This window comes from Sciurus carolinensis, unplaced genomic scaffold, assembly GCF_902686445.1.
Source record: "Sciurus carolinensis unplaced genomic scaffold, mSciCar1.2, whole genome shotgun sequence".
Taxonomy (NCBI): domain Eukaryota; kingdom Metazoa; phylum Chordata; class Mammalia; order Rodentia; family Sciuridae; genus Sciurus; species Sciurus carolinensis.
This window is the reverse complement of record NW_025920177.1, coordinates 251889-274858: the sequence shown is the minus strand read 5'-3', so window position 1 is coordinate 274858 and position 22970 is coordinate 251889. Positions and strand designations below refer to the sequence as shown.

The following is a 22970-nucleotide window of genomic DNA, read 5'->3' as shown; positions in this document are numbered from 1 at the left end:
TGATTTGACGCTCCTGAGATGTTAGCAGTAGCTGGAGCTGTTTGGTCATCAGGCTTGGGAGTGTTGGTGGCATCGAGTGCGTGGGGTCCAGGTGTACCACAGAGCAGTGATAGCACACAGGACCAAGAATTGTCCCATTGAAGATGCTGGTAGTGCCGAGGAGAGAAGCCCCTGCTTGACCATGATTGGGGGAACAAGGGTTCCGCTTGATTGGTGGTGACAGAAAGAACAGACACATGAGCTGCTTAGGGGTGGAGCAGTGCAATTCTTGGCAGCTGTGTTGAGGAGGGAGCAGCTGTGGTGAAGCTCAGTTGGTACTCAGAATGGTGCCAGGGTGCAGATGAGTTCCCTGGACCTGCAACACAGAGCCTTGTCCTCATTTGCCAAGCCTGTGAGGACACAGGGCCACCTTCTCACTGTCATCTTGAAGCCCCGGTCATTTAGGGCTTGGAGACATCTTCAGCTTGCAAAGTGGGAGTGGCTAAGCAGGTCACCTGTCCTCTCGGGTCTCTTAATGAGCTTCAGAGTGGCATCTAACTTGCTCAGAGGAAGTCAACCTCCATGAAGAGCAAATTTTGCAGCAAAGCTGGGTAAGTTCCCAAGATTTTATAAAAACTAGTGTTCATTTTACATAAAATGTCAAGTTGGTCTTTAAATAGCAGTCTCAGAAGCACAAGTTATTTTTTTACCAATTAAGTCATTTAACATTCACTATACAATTTTTCAGTTATTTTCCCCAGAGGGGTTGCTGATACACAGTATTCCTGCCGAAAGGGTGGCATCTGGAGAGGGGAGAAATCATTGAGGAGGGTATCCTGTGAACAGTTTATTATTGCATCTGCTTTATAATTTCGGGAAAATGCAGACATCACATTTGAGACAAGAAGTCAAAAAGGAAATCTTCAGGCACTGTTGTGCGCACAGGGTTGTGTTTGCTGTAGTTCGGTGAGCTTTCTGCTTTGCTGCCATAGTTGGTTTCCTACAGCAATTACAGTAATAAATCCACTGTTATGTCCCTATTTGGAGTGGACACCACGTTAAGCACAAGATGTGTTCTCTCCTGGTCAGTCCAGAGAGACAAGTCCACACACTCAAAGTCACCTGGAGTCCCCTCTCTCCTGAGGGTCTCCTACTGCTATCATTTCATAGCAGAAGCTCTAAAGCAGTAGTTTGCAGGAATTCTTCAAACACCCTAAAGTAGCATGCAAAATATGGAGTTGTGTGCTTACAGAATTTTTATTGCATAGTGTCTAAGGATCTGGTGTTTCTCAGATTCTCAAAAAGGTCGGTGGAGCAGTGTGAAGAAGAAGAGGTGAGAACAAATCCCGGACCGACCAAAGCCACGCGCCGCTGCATCCCCGCGTCCAGTGCCTGCGCCCCACCGCCGTTGCCACCATGCCCAAGAGAAAGGCTGAAGGGGATGCTAAAGGAGATAAAGCCAAGGTGAAGGATGAACCACAGAGAAGATCAGCAAGGTTGTCTGCTAAACCTGCTCCTCCAAAGCCAGAGCCCAAGCCTAAAAAGGCCCCTGCAAAGAAGGGAGAGAAGGTACCCAAAGGGAAAAAGGGAAAAGCCGACGCTGGCAAGGATGGGAATAACCCTGCAGAAAATGGAGATGCCAAAACAGACCAGGCACAGAAAGCTGAAGGTGCTGGAGATGCCAAGTGAAGTGTGTGCATTTTTGATAACTGTGTCCTTCTGGTGACTGTACAGTTTGAAATACTATTTTTTATCAAGTTTTATAAAAATGCAGAATTTTGTTTAAAAAAAAAAAAAAAAAAAAAGGTCGGTTACCACCAGATCCGGGAGACCATGCCCTAGAGTGTTGAAAGCCACCCCTGAAGGATCAGAGAGGTTTAGATTGAAAGCTGGAGGTCATTTCACCAGGCCCTTAATCCAGTTCCTGCCCCAAGGGCTGGGTAAGAAGCTCACGCTGTGATAGGTAGGGGCAGCCCTTGCCTTGTCACAGGACTGGGAGCTGAGCCTCAGCAGTGCTGGAATGCTCATGGGTCACTGGTCGTGGGGTCACCATCAGTGGTCTGGGAAAGTCATGGTCCTGGCTAGAGAGAGGGATGTTGTGATGGTGCTCTCTGGTCCAGGTGGGCCGGCGGGGAAGGATCTTCCCACTGCACAATGCCTCAGCCCGCTCTCCCAGACGAGGATCCTGGACTTGCACATGCTTGGGAAAAAACGGGTGGGACAGGTACCCGTCAGCGCCCCTCAGTGCCCACGTGTTATGGTTTGGATGTGAGGTGGCCCCCAAAAATTCACAAGTGAGACATCGCAGGAAAATTCAGAGGAGAAATGATGGGGTTGTGAGAGTCTTAACCCAATCAGTGAGTTAATCCCTGATGGGGTGATTGGAGAAGTGGGGTGTGGCTGGGGGAGGTGGGAATTGGGGTGTGGCTCTAGGGTATGTATTTTATATCTGGAGAGTGGAACCTCTCTGCTTCCTGATCACCATGTGAGCTGCTTCCCTCTGCCATGCTCTCCCGCCTTGATGTTCTGCCTCACCTGAACCCCGAGAAATGGACCTGACCTTCTATGGACTGAGACCTCTGAAACCACGAACCCTCAATGAAACCTTTCCTTCTCTATGATTGTGCTGGTTGGGTCACTTAGTCACAGCAGCAAAATAGCTGACTAAAACACCACGGGACTCCTGGAGTCACCAGAACTATTGCAGTTGTGGTGCCCATGGAGCCTGCATGCCTCTTCCCACCAGGTGGGCTGGCAGCAGTGCGCCCCTGTCCACGTGATATTCTGTCCTGTCATGGCCTTAATGGGGGACCCTGCATCTCGACCCGACTTGCAGTTGGACTTGTTTGCCCCACTGTCTTCTAGCCCATGTCGACTAACATACCCATCAAGCCTGGCACCTCCTTGTGACCAGGCTGGGCCAATTCCCAGGGTGCTGGGTCACTATGGATCCTACTGTGGCTCTACACAGTTTAAGTTGCTTTATTGGGCTACTTCCTTGGACCACTTGAACATGGGACTTCTTCCAGGGATGAAACACAAAATTCTTCATGACTCATTTGACATAATCCCACCAGCCATGCACATGGCACATTCAGGAGGCCTTGGTGGCTGGGGTCTGCCTCTTGGGGTTTGTGAGGTGTCAGGGATCAGGGGTTCCAGTCTTGAAGGCTGTGTCTATTTTCCAAATGCATAGACGTGTTGGGATACTTTGACAGGTGGCCCAGTTGTACCCTGCTTACTGGCTGAATGTCAGCAGACTGGCCTGCAGTTCCTGGCTCTGCCTTGATGGATCCCCAGCTCTTGACTTCTAGAGTCCCTCAGTCTTTGTTTGTAGCTGAGGCCTGATGTGTCCCTGGGAGGCTCTTTCTTCCTGGTTCAGAAAGGTCGTCCTGAAGTGTACCACTCCCTTACCTCCCTCCTCTCACAACCTCCCCACTTCACTCACATTCTGGAAAAGATCCTGCTTTTCATCATTGAGTTCTGATTGAATTCTCTTCCTGTGGATGTAAAGAGATGGTCACACCTGGCCCCGAGATCACCAGGAAGCACCAGGTACAGGAGCCGTGGAAACCTGGATGCTGGGGTCCTGGGGAGGACCTGGGCTGCCTCAGAGGTGACAAGCTGCATGTGGGGTGTGCCCCAGCTGTGCCTGCCTGTCACATACCACATCCGTACTGGGTCTTGGCTCAGGCTGGTCCTTTTACAGATACTGTCACCTCCATGTGACCAAGCACTACCAGGTGTGAAGGTGGTGCTCAGGTGCCCTGCCTCCACCAGCCCCTGCTCTCTCTGCCCTCAACTCCCTCTCCTCAATGTGGCTCCTCCAACCTGGACTGCCGTGCTGTCTGCTCTGAACCGAAGTCTCATACACACACTGGCCAGAGGGAGGCTTGGTGCAGTCAACCCACAGCAGGCCCTGCATTTGTAGGTGACAGAATTTACTACCAGACTGCATTCAAGAGGCCCCTTGTTTCCAGTCATGGTCCTGAACTCCAAGGACAGCAGCTGGAGAAAGTTCATGGTCCAGGCAGACTGGAGGAAGGAGTGCAGAATCCAGGGAACAGAGATTGTCAGTACCTGATGGCTCTTTGATGACTCTGAAGAGCTATGTCAGCTGTGATGCTGGTTTTAATTAGACAGATCATGAAAGGAATTTGTATTTTAGCTTGGTTTCTAAGTAGTTGGCTGTAGATTCACTGAGTTTGGCTTTGTGTGTGCCCTGGTCCTATCTGTCTGAGGATTAAGGACACATGTAAGGATCTGCTTCTCAATAGCAATTTCCAGAAACTGAAAAAGGAATTAAGTAAGATGCATGGTTGGACATCCTGCTGGCTGGGGCAGACCATGCCTGCTCACCGCCTACCCTTGCTGTAGAAGGGTCTGCCACCGTCCAGTCAGCAGTTGCCGTCCCGGGTAACTCCCACGGGGTCATACTTCTGTCCATACTGGCCCCTATCTCAGCCTGAACACTTGAAAAGTGAATTTGGGTTCATGGCCCTCCACCAGGAAGCTCTTTGTCCCCAGAAGCAGCCCAAGACTCTCAGTGGCTGCACAGGGTTTGGGCTCAATCACTTGCATTCAACACTCCTGGGCTCAACCTCTGTGATTCAAAGGAGCACCATGGCAAAGGATCTGAGAGGGGAGAGGAAGAGAGGACAGGGCTGAGGCTCACCAGCCTCCTACCTCCCCCACACCCAGCCCCACTTGGCCTCATTCCCTCTAACACAGCCTCGCTGGCACTGGGCTGCTTTGGCTCCCATTTGGATGGCCACATAGCCTGATGGCTTCAACCCTGCTCCATGCCCCCTCCATCCCACTCCAGCCCTTACCATCTGTAAACATGCATGACCACAGTGCTAACCTCTGTGTGCTGCCTTGTGGGGAGGTCAGTGGGCAGGAATGCAGTGCAGGACAGGAACCCAGGTGGGGACCAGGTGGGGACCCAGGAGGGCTCCTGTAGGATGGTGAAAGCAGAGCTGGGATTTCCCAATAGATGAAAAGTGGCCAAATGAAGAAAATGGAATGTTTGGCAGTAAGTGAATCATCACAAGAGTGACCAGTCAGAAGCTGGGATTAGCTGTTTTAAAAGCTCTAGGTAAGAGGCATGGAGATGATCCAGGGAGTGCTCTGGAGACACAAATATCTGCGTTCAAATCTGACTCTGCACTTGCAGTTTGGCACCCAAGGCCAGGTGCTGCTTGTGAGCGTGTACTCTGGTAGGTGGGGTGACTTTATACACTTGTTACATAGAGTAACCTAAAAGGCCTACTCTAGTGGCCAATGAAGAACCGTCCAGCATGTATCCACCATTGAGAGAGTAAGACAAGGCCTCTGAGTACACGTGGAATAGAAAAATGGTCCAGAAACCTGAAAGAAGCATCTGTTTGAAACCTAGCTGGTGTCATCTTACTGTTGAAGTCAGGGTTCCCTGATGTGGCAGTCTGCCAATCACCACTGTCTAACTGTGCTAGGTCATCAGTCAGCTTTCTGTCAGTTGGGACAAAGTACCTTTGGCCAGAGGAGAGGCAGAACATCACGGTGGAAAGGCAAGGCAGAGGAAAACTGCTCAGTTCACAACAGCTGGGAAGCAGGGAGAGGGAAGGGGCCAAGGACAGGATGGAGTCTCTGAGGCCACGCCCCCATGGGCCTGCTCCTCCAGCTTGGTTCCACCTCCTGGCTTCCAATATCTCCTGGTCAACTGTCCACTCAGCCCTGGCTTCCTCCATGGGTTAATCCACTGGTGAGGCCAGAGTCCTTATGACCTCCATTTCCCCACAGCCCTGCCTCTTGAACATTGCTGCCCTGGGGACCAAGCCTTCAACACAAGAGTTTGGAGGGCACTCCAGAGCCAACCCGACACAGGGGTTCCAGTTCATGACACAGAAGAGAAAAACGAAAAGGAGCAAACACTTTCAGAACAGAGAATATGTTGGCACTATTATCAGATTGAGAAGATCCGCTGGGTGCCAGAGTGGGTTTATAATCCCAGTGGCTCTGGAGGTGGAGGCAGGAAGGTCAGGAGTTCAAAGTCAACCTCAGCAACCTAGCGAGACCCTAAGCAACTTAACCCTGTCTCAAAATAAAACAAAGAAAAACGCTGGGGATGTGACTCAGTGGTTAAGTGTCCTGGGTTCAATTCCTGATATCAAAAACAAAAACCCAAGAGAATCAGCTGAAAAGCTATTAGAATAGGGTGAGGTGGCTACTCACAAAACAGGTGTTCCAAGAGTCTTAGGGCTGTGGGAACACTGTGCTGGAGAGCAGGCCCCACACAGTAGGGCCACCAGTGTTCCCTGGGTGCTCCCTTGACGGAACTGCAGGGTCCAACCAAAGAGAAAGGCAGACGCTAAAGACTAGAGCAGAGATTGGAAGAGACAGAGAGACTCAAGTGGGACAACCTCACACTGTGTATATGGTGGTAATTCACCAAGGAGACCCAAAGTCATTCCTTTAGAATTCCAGTGGGGCTTTTCTTGGAACCTGATAAAGTTATACATTTTATATCTAATAACTGGTAGTAAAAATCCCAAGAAACTCATAAAAACCCATTGAATTTCTTCAACAGCAAATACTCAAACACATTATACAGCTGCCATACTTAAAGAGTTCTGTGTTGCTATAAGAGCGACATATCAACAGACCAGAAGAGAGACTGCCCCAATTGGAGGAGGGTGTAGTGGGCACATGATCACCCCCTGCTCAAGATGCCAGGCAGGTGGGTAACTTTTTGAAGGAAATAAGTTAATGACCTCACTCCATATGCTGCACATAAGCTCCAGTGGATGAATAGATTAAATATGATGGATCAAATCATATACTAAGCTCAGGAGAGAGCCAGCAGAGGCTTCTGCTAGTGTGGACTGAACACTGAAGTACCCATAGTTGGTTTGATAGAGTTGATTAAAACCTTTTTTTTTCCTGTGTCACCTGAAAGTATATGCAAGTTATTACAGTGGCAGTCCAGAAGAAAAAGCCCCAACACACGTCAGCCATGACCCGGTTCACAGAGAACCACATGGAGGCAGGAGGGCAGACATTCCTGCAGCCCTACGGGGTCAGTGAAAACCTCACTGAAGTAAGACATCATTTCTTGTCTGCTAAGCTAGAAGAAACCCAAACTGACCACCCTGTGCCAGGAAAGAAGAACAGATCCAATCTCCATCAGCAGGAGCAAAGGCCTGGGTGTCTTCCGGACAAACACGTGCTGCCTCTTGGTGACATAATTCCTTGTCTGGGTTATGCTGTGTGAGGACCGAGAACACAGAGGATTCACAGAGGAATGTGTTCACAGTATTATTAGCAGTCATTAAAGATCGGAAGCAGCCTAAATGTTCATTTTAAAACATGCAGACCAGGAAAAATGCCCAGGGCACTCTCTGGGCCACAGGAGTGAGAAACTACCTCGCAGCACATGAAAAGCTGCGGGAACCAGGTAAGAAAAGCATCGAGTGCAGCAGCACCAGCAACCCTGGTGATGACCGGAGGGCCTACGCCGCATCCAGAATCTTCCTCTGCCTATCCTGGCTCCTTCCTCCCAACCCTGTCTGCCCAGGCAGAGAAGGGGCAGGAGTGTGCCTGGCCATGGTGCCACTCCAGGGTGTGATACTGAGGAATATTATTTCTCTCTTGTACCCTCCAGATTTTTTACTATGGACATAGGCCTGCATTTTTCTTTTATATCCAAGTGGGTAGATGTTTGCTGAAAAGCAGGACAAGCCAAGGTAGGTGAAGTAAGGCTGGGCTCCCAGGGGCTGTCGCTGGGACCATGTGCTTGGCCTTCTCTCCTCTGTGCCAGCACCTCCAGGTGTTGGTGTTAGAAATACTGGGGAGTCACGAGGAATCCGACGTGCCCGGAAGCAGCTGGGCAAGCACTTCTGCAGAAGGTGCGCTGCCATCAAAGTCTGACCAGCAAGCACACGTGGGCGGGCAGTCCACCTTCTTTTATCCCTAAGGAAGCACTTCCCCCAGCTCTGATGGAAGGTGCTTGGGTTACAATCTATGTTACTGGCTCCTTTTAAAACTGGGGTGGGCGAAGGAGGGGCTGTAGTTAACATGGCTGGACCAGATACATTTGGGCCATTCTCTGGAGACTGGGTCCAGGAATTTAGATAGATGGGCCACAGGCTGCCTTTCTCACATCCCATTTTTACACCTAAGGCAGAAGACTACTCTGAACATGGATCACAGGACCTTCTCTTACTCCATAGATGCTTTCCACATAAACTTCCTGCACTACAAATGAGACAGTCTCTCAAAAGTTACACTGAATATTTCTAGGCCATTTAGGAATGAGCTAGTAAATTCACCAAAGTTAACAGTATTATTTGGGAAGAAAATCATGTTGGCTCAAGAAATGACAAGGTATTTTAGGTAAAAAAGTGGAAAATTAATTCTAATGTACAAACACATAAGGAAATTTACTTTTACTTTTAATCATCTCCTTTAATTTTGGGCTTATTAGGATGGATACAAAATTCTAGTTCTGATAATTTCACATTGTTTTTCCATGTTAAATTTCATCAGGTTGACTGCATTAAAAGCCAAAGTATGATTAAAAGTTGTTCATGTTTTTGCTCACTCTAGTTTAAAATAAAAAGTTTTCTGTAATAAAATAATCATTATTATTAATAAGAGTATATCTGCATATGGAAACCCCTTCAAAAATAGTATGCCTTATAGCTCCACAATCACTAATTATAAAAAAAAGAACAATCACTAGTTATACATTCAGTTAATTGAGAAAAATCATGTAAAGAAAACAAAGGAAAGGCTATTTAGTTTTGGAAGAATGGGATGGGAACCACATGTGTTGGAATGTACACTGAGGTGAAAGCATGTTCCATGCATCTTACAATACTGGCTTCCATTACAAATGGGTGCACACAACAACACATCTATCCCATGGTATTTGAAACAGAAAGTACTCATTTTTTTATATGTGGCCACAACAGTTCTATCTATATGTATGTATCTCTTCTAGGTTCCACATTCCCCCTTCTGAAAAGTACATCCTCACGCATAACCTCTCTCTAAAGCAAATAAACATATAGGCAATCATTCAAACACAGGAATTAGTGAGGATGGTTCATGAAATATAATGATCTCACAATCTATAACTATTTGGACTACACAATTATGAATCATGATTACTTTTTTTTCAAATACTAACCCTGAAGAAAGGCTACAACAGGGCAGGGAGTAGGTTATTTGTCTTGATAGAACTCAGAAATAAAAGATCTGTGCTCAGTACACAGAGAAACAATCAGTAGACTTAACAACACAATTGCTCTGATGAATACATGTTTCTCCCTAGGGGATATGTCCATTCACACTGCAAGCATGACATGGGATAGGGGGCACATATCCTCATAGATTTCCAACAGATTCACACAACACTTATACACAAATGAAGGTTTGCATGTTTGCTATCTGTCCACATGAATGCAATACCCAAACCTCTGCATTCTCTTCACTTCTAACCTGCATGTAAGAAGAGTTGCACAAATTCATGGGCAGGCAGATCAAGATCAAATCCAACACACACATAACCAGGAAGATAAGCAAAATCTACTGTTCCAGTTTTCACCCTCCAAGACTCTACCTTTAAAAACAAGCAGCAATCAGCCCTGCTCTAAGGAGGCTGTGCCAGAAGAGGGTTCCAGAAATGAGATCCATTACAATTCAGCAACCACTGCTAAGCTAGTACTGACTGACTAGATGTATAAAGAGCACACCACCTAAGTACTTTCACCTGCTTTATTCCAAGACCAACATTTATTTCTTGGATATATGTGTAATTCAAGCAAGGGGATCCTATAGGTTGGCTCAGATGCTGTCATAAACACCCACCGAAATCAAACGAGGGCCACGCCCAGCACTCACATGCAAGCATGGATGGGTACACACAGGTACACACACACACACACACACACACACACACACACACAGAGTCTATCAGCTTAGCCAGACCTCATGTTTATTGCCTTGGATCCCTAATCAGAGAGAGAGAAAATCAAAGTGAATTAAGTTGGGTGGGGTGACTCTGGCTCTCTCCTGACCATCTCTCCCCTTATTCACATTCCATTATAAGTGCTTGCATGGCACACAGCAATTTCCCGACCACAGTCCGGGAGCTGTAACTCCCTCTGCTCCCTATCACCTTCTGCAGTTCCCATTTTACCAATGAGGAAATGGAAGTGAGGAGACATTAAATGATGTTCCCAAGAAGAAATAGCCAAAAAGTAGTGCAAAGTTTCATTTCATCTTGATTTTGCAAACCAATGAACAACAACAGAAAAATCATCCTCTTAATAACACCTTAATAACATCTAATTCAGCATGTAAGTATCACCTCTTCCTCTGGATTTAACTTATTATTTGCTAGAAAACTCCTACTCCCATGTCAGAACCCCCCATAAATATTCTCTCTGCAACCTTTGGAATACAACCATGCTGTCATTCAACCATTCATTCCTTCAACAGTCATTTACTGGTATATCTCTCCTGTTAGTCACTGTGCTCACAGATACACAGAACTCCAAATGTGTGCCTTCTTCAATGACTGCAGTTATTTTAAACAACCCAGAAAATCATTGTGTGATAGAAATTTCCACAGTGTTGAAATGTTCTCAATCTACACTGTCCAATATGGTAGCCCTGGCCTGGTGTTCATGGAGTGCTTGAAGTGGGTGGGACAACCAAAGAACTGAACTATTGATTTTATTTACTATCCATTCAAATTCAAGTTTAAAAATACAATTCTGCTACTGAAAGACTTTTAAGTGTGTTTAGGACTTGTGGATAGAATCTTCTCTTTTGACAGTGAATTTTATGATTTCTGAAGATAGCTCAAGAATTTCCAGCTGGTTATGGTGGTCTGTGCCTGAAATCCCAGTGACTTGGGAGACTGAGGAGGCCAGTCTCAGCCACTTACTGAGACTCCATCTCAAAATACTAAATAAAAAGGGCTGGGGATGTGTCTCAGTGGTTAAGCACCACTGAGTTTAATCCCCAGTTTTAAAAAAAAAGAATTTTCAATGAAAACTTTGCATCCAAATGCAGGGTGATGTTAGTAGAAAATATAGATCAGATATTGAAGACTTGGAATGAAGAGAGGATGCAAATTGTCTTATTAATGATTTTTAGGTGGTTCCTAGAATGAAATAATAATACTTTAGATATATTAGCTTAGAACATACAATTAAGATGAACTTCGTCTGTTGCTTTCTGGTTTTTAAAATGTGATTACTGGGAAATTTTAAATTTCAAACATGGCTTGTCTCAGATTTCTTTTGGGTAGCACTCAGCTCCCATCTGGTAACTAACTGCAAAGAGGTCATTTTACAAGTCTACCTCTTAACTGGAGAAGAGTTACCACTTCATCTTTTCTGGTCTTAGCACGAACCTGGCACATACCTGATCCTCATTTAATGAAAACTGGATGAACAGAAGCATTTAGGTGGGCATCGAGTAAATGCAATGCTTCTTCTCATTCAGGGATTCTGCACAGGTGCTTAATCTCCCTCTCATATACGAGGCTTCCATGGAGGGGTCACAGTTTTGTCACAGGTCTGTCGTTTAGGACCTGGAATGCTTTTCTCATGTGGAGCTTCCAAACAAAGCTCAAAGTGACCTCAGCTTAGAAACTTGGAAGTTGGGGACACTCTGACTGCTTCATTCAGCCATTTGACAGGTGTGGCCAGTCCTGTACAGAAGTGTGGATTCCACGGTGACCAGGCCCAACTTGTCCCAGTCCTCCCAGGGCTGAGCTTCTATTTATGGAGAAACAAAGGTCAAGAGACAGGTAGCCCTTTATTCAAGGAATGTTTCCTGGGTTCCCTCCCCTCTGATCTGTCTTGTGTTTCCTTCATGGACACTAATCTTTCCTGTCTTTTTCTCTTCTCCCTTCCAGCATGGTTCAGGGAAAGCAAGATAGGCAATTGGTGATGACATCTTCGTTGTCACATAGACAGATTCTGGGGGATAGTGGAGGGAGGAAGCCACAAGCCAGATGCCAGCATCAGACCATGGGCCCAGTACTTGGGTGACTTCTCCATCTGCAGTTCTTGTTAGACAGTTGAGATTAATCACCAGGAGAGCTGACTGTGGCTCTTGAAAGGGACATGTACTTATAACACTTGGTACTTAAGGACTGTCTTTTATTTCAAGCCCTTTCAGCACATAATGAACCCTAATTCTTAAATTTTGACAATTTTTCATGTTATTATATTTTAAAATTGAACTGTAAAATGACCTGCTTGAGCATTTTTTAAAAGCTGTTTTATTTCAAAAAATTGCTCATACTCTACTTGATGTTCTTCTCTGACCCTTCTGGTAACACTGGCTAATTTTTTTTATGACCATACTGTGTTAGACACATAGTAGATACTTAATAAATGCTTGAGTTTCTGTAGTTTAACAGAGAAGTCTGTTTCTTTCTTCTGCCCATACATTGCTCCAGAAAAATGTGTTGAGCTAGACAAAGCATCCTCACTTATTGCAGGGAAAATTGACCATAAATCATACAAAGAAATGAAATGTGTTGGAGGACATTGGTATGTTGAAGATGGCAGTGTCAAAGTCACATGCCAGACCTCCCCAGGCACATAGTAGACTTCACAAGAGTCTGGAGCCAGGAACATGTAAGTTTTCACCGAGAGACTACCTTGTTTATCTCTCTGGGTCTGCTGCTCTCTTCTCTCTGTGGTGTGCTTTTTCTTCATGTATGTGTTTCATGTGGCCACCCCTGATCAGGCACACTGCAGCATCAAACATGCATCACTTGTTTGTCCTCCAAGATCTCAGAAGTGAAGAGCTGATGAGTCTAGCATGGGTCATGGGGTCCTGCTGGACCTTATCATCTGTGTACAGATATGAAGACTCCTAGTTCTAGAAACTCTGAAAAAAGGAGTTGATACTGCAGCTGTTTAGAAATGGGGGAGTTTCTTAAAATGTTAAACATAAACTTGTCATTGTGCCCAACCATTCCACTCCCAGGTATTTAATCATGAGCAATGAAAACACACCCTCACATAAACTTGGACACAAATGTTCACAACAACCAATAATTGAAAATCACCCAAATGCCCATAAACTGGTGAACAGATGAAGCAGAGATGGTGTACCTGTGCCATGGAGGGCTGCTGGGCATTAAATAGCAACAAAGTCCTGGTAAATGCCAGGCACAGATGGCCCTCCAAAGCATGGCAGAAAGCAAAGAAGCCAGATGCAGAAGACCACATCTTGTACAGTTCTATTTATATACATGTCCAGAAACAATGGATTTATAGAGACACAGATATTAGTGGTTGCCTTGGGGTTTGGGGTGGTAGCAAATGGAAATGAGGTTTCTTTCTGGGGTGATGGGCAGGTTCTAGAAATAGACTGTGGTCATGGCTGAACAACTATGTACATACACTAAGAGCCAGCTCTTTGTATAATTTTGATTGGTAAATATCATGATACCTAAATTATCTCTCAATGAAGTTGTGAAAAATATAGAGAGGAAGACAGGAAGGGAGGGATGGAGGGAGCCATCAGGGAGGAAGAGGGTCTCCTTACACAGCCAGTCCCTCACCAGGCTCCCCAAACTGCAGGGTGACTGCCTACCTCTGTGTCCTTGATGATGTCATTCCTTCTACCTGTAATGTACACCTAAACAAGTGCCTTTTGTTAGTTCTCTGCAACTTCAGGCCTCAGACATTTCTCCTTACTGCAAATCTCTCTGCAGGTCCAAGAGCCACTGTCCCTGGAGCATCCTTTCCCTCCTGAACATTCCTCCTTCAAGTCTTCCCTCAGTGCCTCTTCCTCTCAGTGGTCAGCCCTCACATCTCTTTCCAAGGCACTGCCTCCATCCCAGACACCTTCTGTGTGACCCTCATGTCTTCCCCACCCTTCCCCACCCCTTTGTCTGCCTCTGATCTGTAAGGACAATGTTAATGGCTCTTCTGCCTTTGGCTTCCAGCAGGGATTGCCAGGGGCCAAGCCTGTTGCTCTCATTTTGCTTTCAATCTTTTTAGGGTAGGGACTGATCTTGACTTCTTTTGGATCCATCCTTTACTGTCATCTCTGCCTTCTGTAGATGCCCCTCGTTTTGTGGGTAGCAATGACCATGTTTACCAACGATTCCCAGGAGCAGAATTGGTGACCACTTTAATGTTTTCCCATGGTCCTATTTTGTCCTTACTGAGATGATTTGCAAACACATCTTTACTTGACACCATGACAACCTGCCAGTCACAGGACTCCTTGCTGTCCTGCCATGCTGCTTTCTGCTCAACCTACCTCTTGAATCTTTGGAAACATTTGGAACCTGATTCATTTACCTGATAATTCCAATATGGAGATAAGTCAGCTTTTCCAGATGCTTTTGAGAAATTTCCAGAAGCCACTTTCTTCAGGATGGTTTGTAAAAAGTCCTTGACTATAAGCAAGTCTTGGGTTTCTGGGGCATGGCTTCTAACCCAGATATGACCTTGGTTCTAGCAGGATTCAGGAATTCATGTGCATGCCCCCACACAGGTTTGACCCCCCAAAGTGAGACATAGCTCAAACCACGAATTCCAGAATCTCATTTCCCAAATAACCCACTGGGGAAGTTCTGTAAGAAGTCAAAAATTGTTCTTAAAATAAGTTTGTTCGTAAAATAAATTTGAGAAAAATTACTTAATACACCCTTCTTGTGAAGATTCATGATATAAAGTACAATACTAAAGGCTCTGAGAAGGGCCGCAAATAAAGAAACAAAAAAATGTAAGCAGACACATTTCACTGTGTTCAGCCTGGTTTATTCCACATTTATTCAACCATGAATTATCTTTTCATGAAGTAAATGTTAACATCTTGTGGATTTAGAACCCTTTTAAGCATTGTTTTACAAGTGCTTCTTTACCTCTGTGAGTTCCAATTCTAATGCTCATCCTGCAAACCTTTCCCATATGTCAGAATTAAGGCCTAGAGAAGTAAAGTAGCTTAAGGACTGTAACTTATGCTGCAGAGTTGTGTGACTGGAATTTGAGCCCATGCTTGTGTGGATTGAAAGTTTATATATTTGCCACCACATGATACCTGAGGTAGGATGAATTGTCTAGGATTCATTTTAATTACTTGATAAAAATAATTTGCAATTAATCCTTAATTGCTTGTCAGTAAAGTTTGTTCTGAAGAACTTGAAGACAATTTGTCCCTCAGGTTTCATATTATCAATTTGTTAAGAAACTGTTTTGGGTAGGCTGCGTGAGAGGAAACTTTTATCCAGACTGCCTGAATTATCTAAAACTTCTGAGCTGATGGCATTCAAATGAAGAAGACTTTATAGAGCTATATCTGGAGAATTGATTAGATGTGTCAGTTTTCCTGTGGATATGAAGCCCTAGGTGGTTCAATTAAAGTGTGCTAGAACATAAACAATCAACAAGTTTTCAGATGAATTCCATGGAGTCCATGGGAAAAAGAAAGTTCTGGCAATAGAATCAAGTCTATATGATGAAATCCTGTATGAGCTTGATGGGGAGGTTACCTGGGGGAGAAATAAAGAACAGATTTTTTTTCCAGTGACCAGTGTTAACATTTAACAGCCAAGGTCAGAACAGCGACCTTGAAAGTAGTGTTCATGGACACTGGGCACCCTGTCAACTCTCCAAACTCCAAAATGCTAAAGGGTCAGTGAGCTAGAAAACATTTTTTTCTAACTAAAAAGATAACCTCTTGGATTGGATACATTTATTTATTATTTCTGACTGAGGGATATTTAGAATGCCATGTCTTGTGGCTTCCTGATTCTCCTCCTCTATTCCAGGGAGTCTGAGATAGGAAAACGAGCTTTGGACCATTCTTCTTTATACATTCCAGGGAGTATGTGTTGCTGAGGCAAGATCAGACCCAAAGGCTTGAAGTTCATGCATGGGATGGAGGGGTAGGGGTTGTGGAGGGACTCCACCCATTGTCCTTCTGGGCCAGTTCAGGAGCTCACTGATGGTTCATCTTCCCTTATAAGGAAATGTCTTTTGCCTGGTTCTGGGACTTGGGGTCTGGGAGGTGTTCCTTGTCTGTTCTCAGCAGAGCTGAATGTGTTATCCCCCTCCTTCAGTCAATGGATGCTGACTGAACATGACCACATCTGCCATTGTGTTCAGCACTGAGTTACACATGGCAGCAACATAGACTCTTTCCTCTTGGAATCCTCTTTTTTGAATTACTTGGTACCAGTTTTCACTGTCAGTCTCTTGGATTCCAAGGGACGCTTCATACTCAAAACCACCTTTTCTGATTTTGCAGATGGAAAGGCCAAGGTTCACAGAGGAGGGAGGGGCTTGCTCAAAGTCACATGGTGGATTTTTTGTAAATCCTGAAGAAGGACCCAGGGTTCTTGTTTTCTAACCCAAGTCTCTTTGTACCATGCTACTTATTAGTGTTTGTTCAGGGAGCATTTGCTGAACCCACACTGGATGCTTAGGATGTCCAAAACTCAAAGATGACTCTCAAGAAGTTGATAAGCTGGGGGTGAAGGAGCCTTAGACTACTGATTGGGAAATGTTGAGGACAGAGTGCAGACTTGGGTGTGATACTGACTTTCATTCAAAATCTGACATCCTGTTTGTCATATGACCTGGGACAAGTCACTCAGTTTTTCTGAGCCTCAGTATTGTGCTCTTTAAAATGCAAATATGACCAGTACCTGGTCTGGAAACACATGGGAAAGAGGGGCTAATTCTATCCCCAGGAGTGGACAAGCAAATGGGACATTTCCTTTGGTTGGATTTTTCTGCCTCACTTTTCTGATGGCTGGGTCTCTGTATAAGTTCATTCTCTGAGAATGACTGCAAGAGAAACTGTCCAAGACAGAGCCATAGACAGATGTGAAGGCAGAACAGGATCTTCTTGTTACTTCCAGTCCAACACTGAGTTCACACTCTCCAACTGCAAGGAGGACCCAAGGTCCAGGATTATGGAAGACCAGGAAATCTCACAATGCCTCAGGAATCATCAGAGATCAAATGAGTTTGCCCATCCAGGATTATCTACATTTTCATATTGGAACGCTTTGGAAATTGGCAATGGTGTAGACTTCCTTCCCTGTTGATGCTCACAGCACCTGCTTTGTGGAACACCAGACCCATGACACACTCTGGAACTTTGGGCACAGCATATTCACATGTTCCCAGTGTATATGCTCCATTATCTCCATGAGGATAGAATCCCACTCATGTTCTTTATTCCAGGAGAAGTTCCTTTAGTCCCTTGATTGTAAATTCCTTGAGAGCAGGAACTATACATGTCTTATTCTCTACTCTCCCCTAGGAACTAGTATGATTTTTGAGATGCATTCTCTTCTTATACAGATTTTATTAAAATCAATCAGATACATCTTTAATTGGCTTCATCAATGCTCTCTTTATGTCCATGGAATATTTACTAGCAATTTACAAATGCAAAGAGAACCTTTAGTATGAGAGAGGATCTTTGGTATTCATCCAACAAAGGATTAATACCTAGATTATATAAATAACTCAAAAAACTTAACACCCCAAATCCAAGTAACCCAATAAATAAATGGACAAATAACTAAAGAGACACTTCTCAAAAGAAGAAATACAATTGGTTAACAAATATATGAAAATAATATTCAACATTTTAGCACTTAAGGAAATACAATTCTAAACTATACTGAGATTTCATCTCACAGCAGTCAGAATGGCAGTCATCTGGAATACAATGAAAAATGCTGTAGAGGATGTGAAGAAGGAACACTTTTATACTGTTGGTGCCATTGCACATTAGTACAACCCCTATGGAAATCAGTATGGAGGTTCCTCTAAAGACTAGGCATGGAATCACCATAGGACCCGGCTACATCACTCCTGGGTATTTATCCTAAAGAATTCAAGTCAGCATACTCCAGTGTTCATTGCAGCACAATTTACAATGACCCAACTATGGAACTAGTCCAGGTGTACACTGACAGATGAATGCATTAAGAAAACATGGTGTACTTACACAATGGAGTTTTATTCAGCCATAAAGAAAAAGGGAATTCTGTTATTTGCAGGAAAACAGACGGAAATAGAGACTATTATGTTAAGGGAAACAAGCCAAATGTTGTGTTTTCTCTAATGTGTGGAAGTTAGAGAGAAAAAGGAAAAGAAATGTGTGTGTGTGGTGGGACATTTCATGAAAATCAAAGGGAGATCAGTAGAGGAAAAGGACCAAGGAGAGAGTTGGGAATTGAAAACGACTGAATCCTATTGTTAAGAGGTGTGCATGTATGAACATATAGCAACAAGACCCTCATTATGTACAACTGTAATGCACCCAAAATACACCAAAAAATAGTTTTCTTATGACCCAAATATCCAAATTTATTCCAAGTGTTCTACAAAGGTGTCTTAGGGGCAGCAGAAAGGTGTACCAATGGGTGGGGCTACAGACCCAGTGGCCTTGCTTCAACTACCAGCACCCACACCTTCACGGTAATCGCTTTATATCCTGGACTTTCTTTGCATTAAAGATTGTGTGTTTGTCATGCATTTGATATACACTGTCTTGGATTTGTATGGTGGAGTGTTGATAAAATTGCAGGAAACAATTAAATATGAGTTTGAAAGACTTAGCTAGGGCGATCCAAGATGGCAGACTAGAGGGTGACTGCATCTCCAGTCACTCCAGAACCCAGGATTCAAGAAGGGGAAGCATTGAGAGACTCAGACTAAAATAGAGCGACAGGGTGAGTCTCCCCCACGGGGTGAAGCTCAGCCTGGGTGGCAGGCCTGGATAGTGGCAGCTTATCAGAGCAGGGCAGGTCAGCTAGAGTCTTCCCCAGGTAGCCCTGCTCCTTCCGGCGGTGGGCTCCTCCCACACGGGCTGCTTCTTGGAGCAGGCTCCCCAGTGAGAGCCTTTCTGCACAGAACCAGCTCCAAGTCCCAGAGCCAGCGGTGACCTCTGGCCTGCAGGCAGCTTCAGGTACCAGGACAGGGCAGCCCGGGACTTCCCCAAGCAGCCCTGCTCCCTCTGGCGGCAGGCTCCTTTCACAGCCAGATTCTCAGAGCAGACCACCCAGTGAGAGCCTTTCTGCACAGAACCAGCTCCAAACCCTGGAACCAGTAGGGGGCAAGGGGCAGCTTTCTTCAGAAGAACTGCATTATCAAGTTCCTCCAAGACTTCAGGCTACTGAAGGCTGGGAGGTGATACACTGGAAATCTACCAGGACACTATAAGCCAATTGAGGAAATCTGCAATATCTCAGAGTCCCACTGACATCTGAACAATATGAGAAAAAAAGGGAAGAAAATGTCCAAAACAAACCTAGATACTATATCGATAAAACCCAATGACGGCACAGCAGAAGAAATGTTAGAAAGGGAGTTCAGAATGTACATAATTAAAACAATCAGGGAAGCAAATGAGGAGATGAAAGAGCAAATGCAGGCATTGAAGGAGGAGATGAAAGAGCAAATGTAGGCATTGAATGATAGCACCAATCAACAGTTCAAAGACCAAATATGGGAAGCAAGAGATCATTTTAATAAAGAGTTAGAGATACTGGAAAAAACAACAAACAGAAATCCTTGAAATGAAGGAAACAATAAACCAAGTTAAAAACTCCATAGAAAGCATAACCAATAGGATAGATCATCTGGAAGACAGAACCTCAGACATTGAAGAGAAAATATTTAATCTTGAAAACAAAGTTGACCAAACAGAGAAGATGGTAAGATCATGAACAGAATCTACAAGAATTCTGGGATATCATTAAAAGGCCAAATTTAAGAATTATTGAGATTGAGGAAGGCTTAGAGAAACAAACCAAAGGAATGAACAATCTATTCAATGAAATAATATTAGAAAATTTCCCAAATCTGAAGAATGAAATGGAAAACAAAATAAAACAGGCTTATAGGATTCCAAATACACAAAATTACAACAGACCCACAACAAGGCACATTATTATGAAAATACCTAACATACAAAATAAAGACAGAATTTTAAAGGCCGTGAGAGAAAAGAATCAAATTACATTCAGGGAGAATATCAGCAGATTTTTCAATCCAGACCCTAAAAGCTAGAAGGGCCTGGAACAACATTTACCAAGCCCTTAAGGAAAACGGATGCCAACCAAGAATCTTATACCCAGCAAATCTTACTTTCAGATTTGATGACAAAATAAGATCCTTCCATGATAAACAAAAGTTAAAGGAATTTACAAAAAGAAAGCCGGTATTACAGAATATTCTCAGCAAAATATTCCATGAGAAAGAGATGAAAAAGAATGATGCAAATCAGTAATGGGAGGAACTGGCCTGAAGGAATAGCCAAATAAAAGAGAAATCAAATCATGTCAAAAAATAAAAATGAGTCAAATGACTGGGAGTACAAATCATATCACAATAATAACCCTGAATGTTAATGGCCTGAACTCATCAATCAAAAGACATAGACTGGCAGATTGCATTAAAAAGAAAAATCCAACAATATGCTGCCAGCAAGAGACTCATCTTATAGAAAGAGATACCCATAGACTAACGGTGAAAGGATGGGAAAAAACATACCATGCACACGAACACAGCAAAAAAACTGGAGTATTCATTTTCGTTTCAGATAATGTGGACTTCAAGCCAAAACTAGTCAGAAGGGATAAAGAAGGACATTACATGCTGCTTAAGGGAAGCATAAATCAGCAAGACATAACAATCATAAATATGTATGCCCTGAACATTGGTTCATCCATGTACATCAAACAAATCCTTCTCAATTCCGAAATCAAATAGAACACAACACAATAATACTAGGCGATTTTAACACACCTCTCTCACCACTGGATAGATCTTCCAAACAAAAATTGAATAAAGAAACCATAGATCTCAATAACACAATCAACATTTAGACTTAACGGACATATATAGAATATACCATCCAACAAAGAACGAATATACTTATTCTCAGCAGCACATGGATGCTTCTCTAAAATAGACCATATTTTATGCCACAAACATACTGTTAGCAAATACAAGAAGATAGAGATACTACCTTGTACTCTATCAGATCATAATGGATTGAAATTAAAAATAAATGACAGAAAAAAAGCAGAAACTTCTCCAACACCTGCAGATTAAATAATACACTATTTTATGATGAATGGATAACAGAAGACATCAGGAGGGAAATAAAAAAATTCTTAGAAGTAAATGAGAACAAAGACACATCATATCAAAATCTCTGGGACACTATGAAAGCAGTACTTAGAGGAAGATTTATTTCATGGGGCGCATTCAACAAAAGAAGTAGAAATCAACAAATAAACACTACAGCTCAAAGCCCTAGAAAAAGAAGAGGAGACCAACACCAAAAGTAGTAGAAGACAGGAAATAGCTAAACTCAGAGCTGAAATCAATGAAAATGAAACAAAAGAAACAATACAAAAAATTGACAAAATAAATAGTTGGTTCTTCAAAAAAAAAAATAAACAAAATTGATAAACCTTTAGCCACACTAACAAAGAGAAAGAGGGAGAAAACTCAAATTACTAAAATTCGGAATGAAGAAGGAAACATCACAACAGACACGAGTGAAATACAAAACATAATTAGAAGCTATTTTGAAAACAGAAAACAAAACAGAAAACCTCAAAGAAATCAACAAGTTTCTAGAGACATATGAATTACCTAAACTGAATTAGGAGGACATACACAACTTAAATAAATCAACTTCAAGCAATGAAATAGAAGAGGTCATCAAAAGCCTACCAACAAAGAGAAGTCCGGGACCAGATGGGTTCTCAGCTGAGTTCTACAAAACCTTTAAAGAAGAGCTCATTCCAATACTCCTCAAAGTATTCCATGAAATAGAAGAGGAGGGAACCCTCCCAAACTCATTCTATGAAGCCAATATCACCCTGATACCTAAACCAGACAGAGACACATCGAGGAAAGAAAATTTCAGATCAATATCCTTAGTGAACATCAACACAAAAATTCTCAACAAAATTTTAGCAAATCGCATACAAAAACATATTAAAAAGATAGTGCACCACGATCAAGTGGGTTTTTTCCCAGGGATGCAAGGTTGGTTCAACATCCAGAAATCAATAAATGTCATTCACCATATCAACAGACTTAAAGTTAAGAATCACATGATTATTTCAATAGATGCAGAAAAAGCATTCGATAAAATACAGCATCCCTTCATACTCAAAACACTAGAAAAAATTGGTGTAGTGGGAACATTCCTTAACATTGTAAAGGCCATCTACGCTAAGCCCATGGCCAATATCATTCTAAATGATGAAAAAATGAAAGCATTCCCCCTAAAAACTGGAACAAGGCAGGAATGCCCACTTTCACCACTTCTATGCAATATTGTCCTTGAGACTCTAGCCAGAGCAATTAGAAAAACCAAAGGAATTAAAGGGATACCAATTGGAAAAGAAGAACTCAAACTATCCCTGTTCGCTGATGACATGATTATATATTTAGAGGAACCTGGAAATTCCATCAGAAAACTTTTAGAACTCATAAGTGAATTCAGTAAAGTAGCAGGTTACAAGATCAATGCTCATAAATCCAATGCATTTTTATACATAAGTGATGAATCTTCAGAAAGAGAAATTAGGAAAACTACCCCATTCACAATAGCATTGAAAAAAATAAAATACTTGGGAATCAATCTCATAAAAGAGGTGAAAGACCTCTACAATGAGAACTACAGAACACTAAAGAAAGAAACTGAAGAAAACCTTAGAAGATGGAAAGATCTCCCATGTTCTTGGATAGGAAGAATTAATATTGTCAAAATGGCTATACTACCTAAAGTGCTATACAGATTCAATGCAATTCCAATTAAAATCCCAATGATGTACCTTACAGAAATAGAGCAAGCAATTATGAAATTCACCTGGAAGAATAAAAAGCCCAAAATAGCTAAAGTAATCCTCAGTAGAAAGAGCGAAGCAGGGGGTATCGCAACACCAGATCTTCAACACTATTACAAAGCAATAG

The 22970-nt window shown here is 43.3% G+C and overlaps 1 protein-coding gene across 1 annotated transcript; it reads left to right on the top strand.

Annotated features, from left to right (window-relative positions):
- Positions 1 to 1370: 1370 nt before the first annotated feature.
- LOC124974793 (non-histone chromosomal protein HMG-17) lies at positions 1371 to 1688 on the top strand. The gene has a single exon (XM_047537808.1). The coding sequence runs from the start codon at positions 1396 to 1398 to the stop codon at positions 1666 to 1668; it is 273 nt and encodes a 90-aa protein (XP_047393764.1). The 5' UTR covers positions 1371 to 1395; the 3' UTR covers positions 1669 to 1688.
- The last annotated feature ends 21282 nt before the right edge of the window (positions 1689 to 22970 follow it).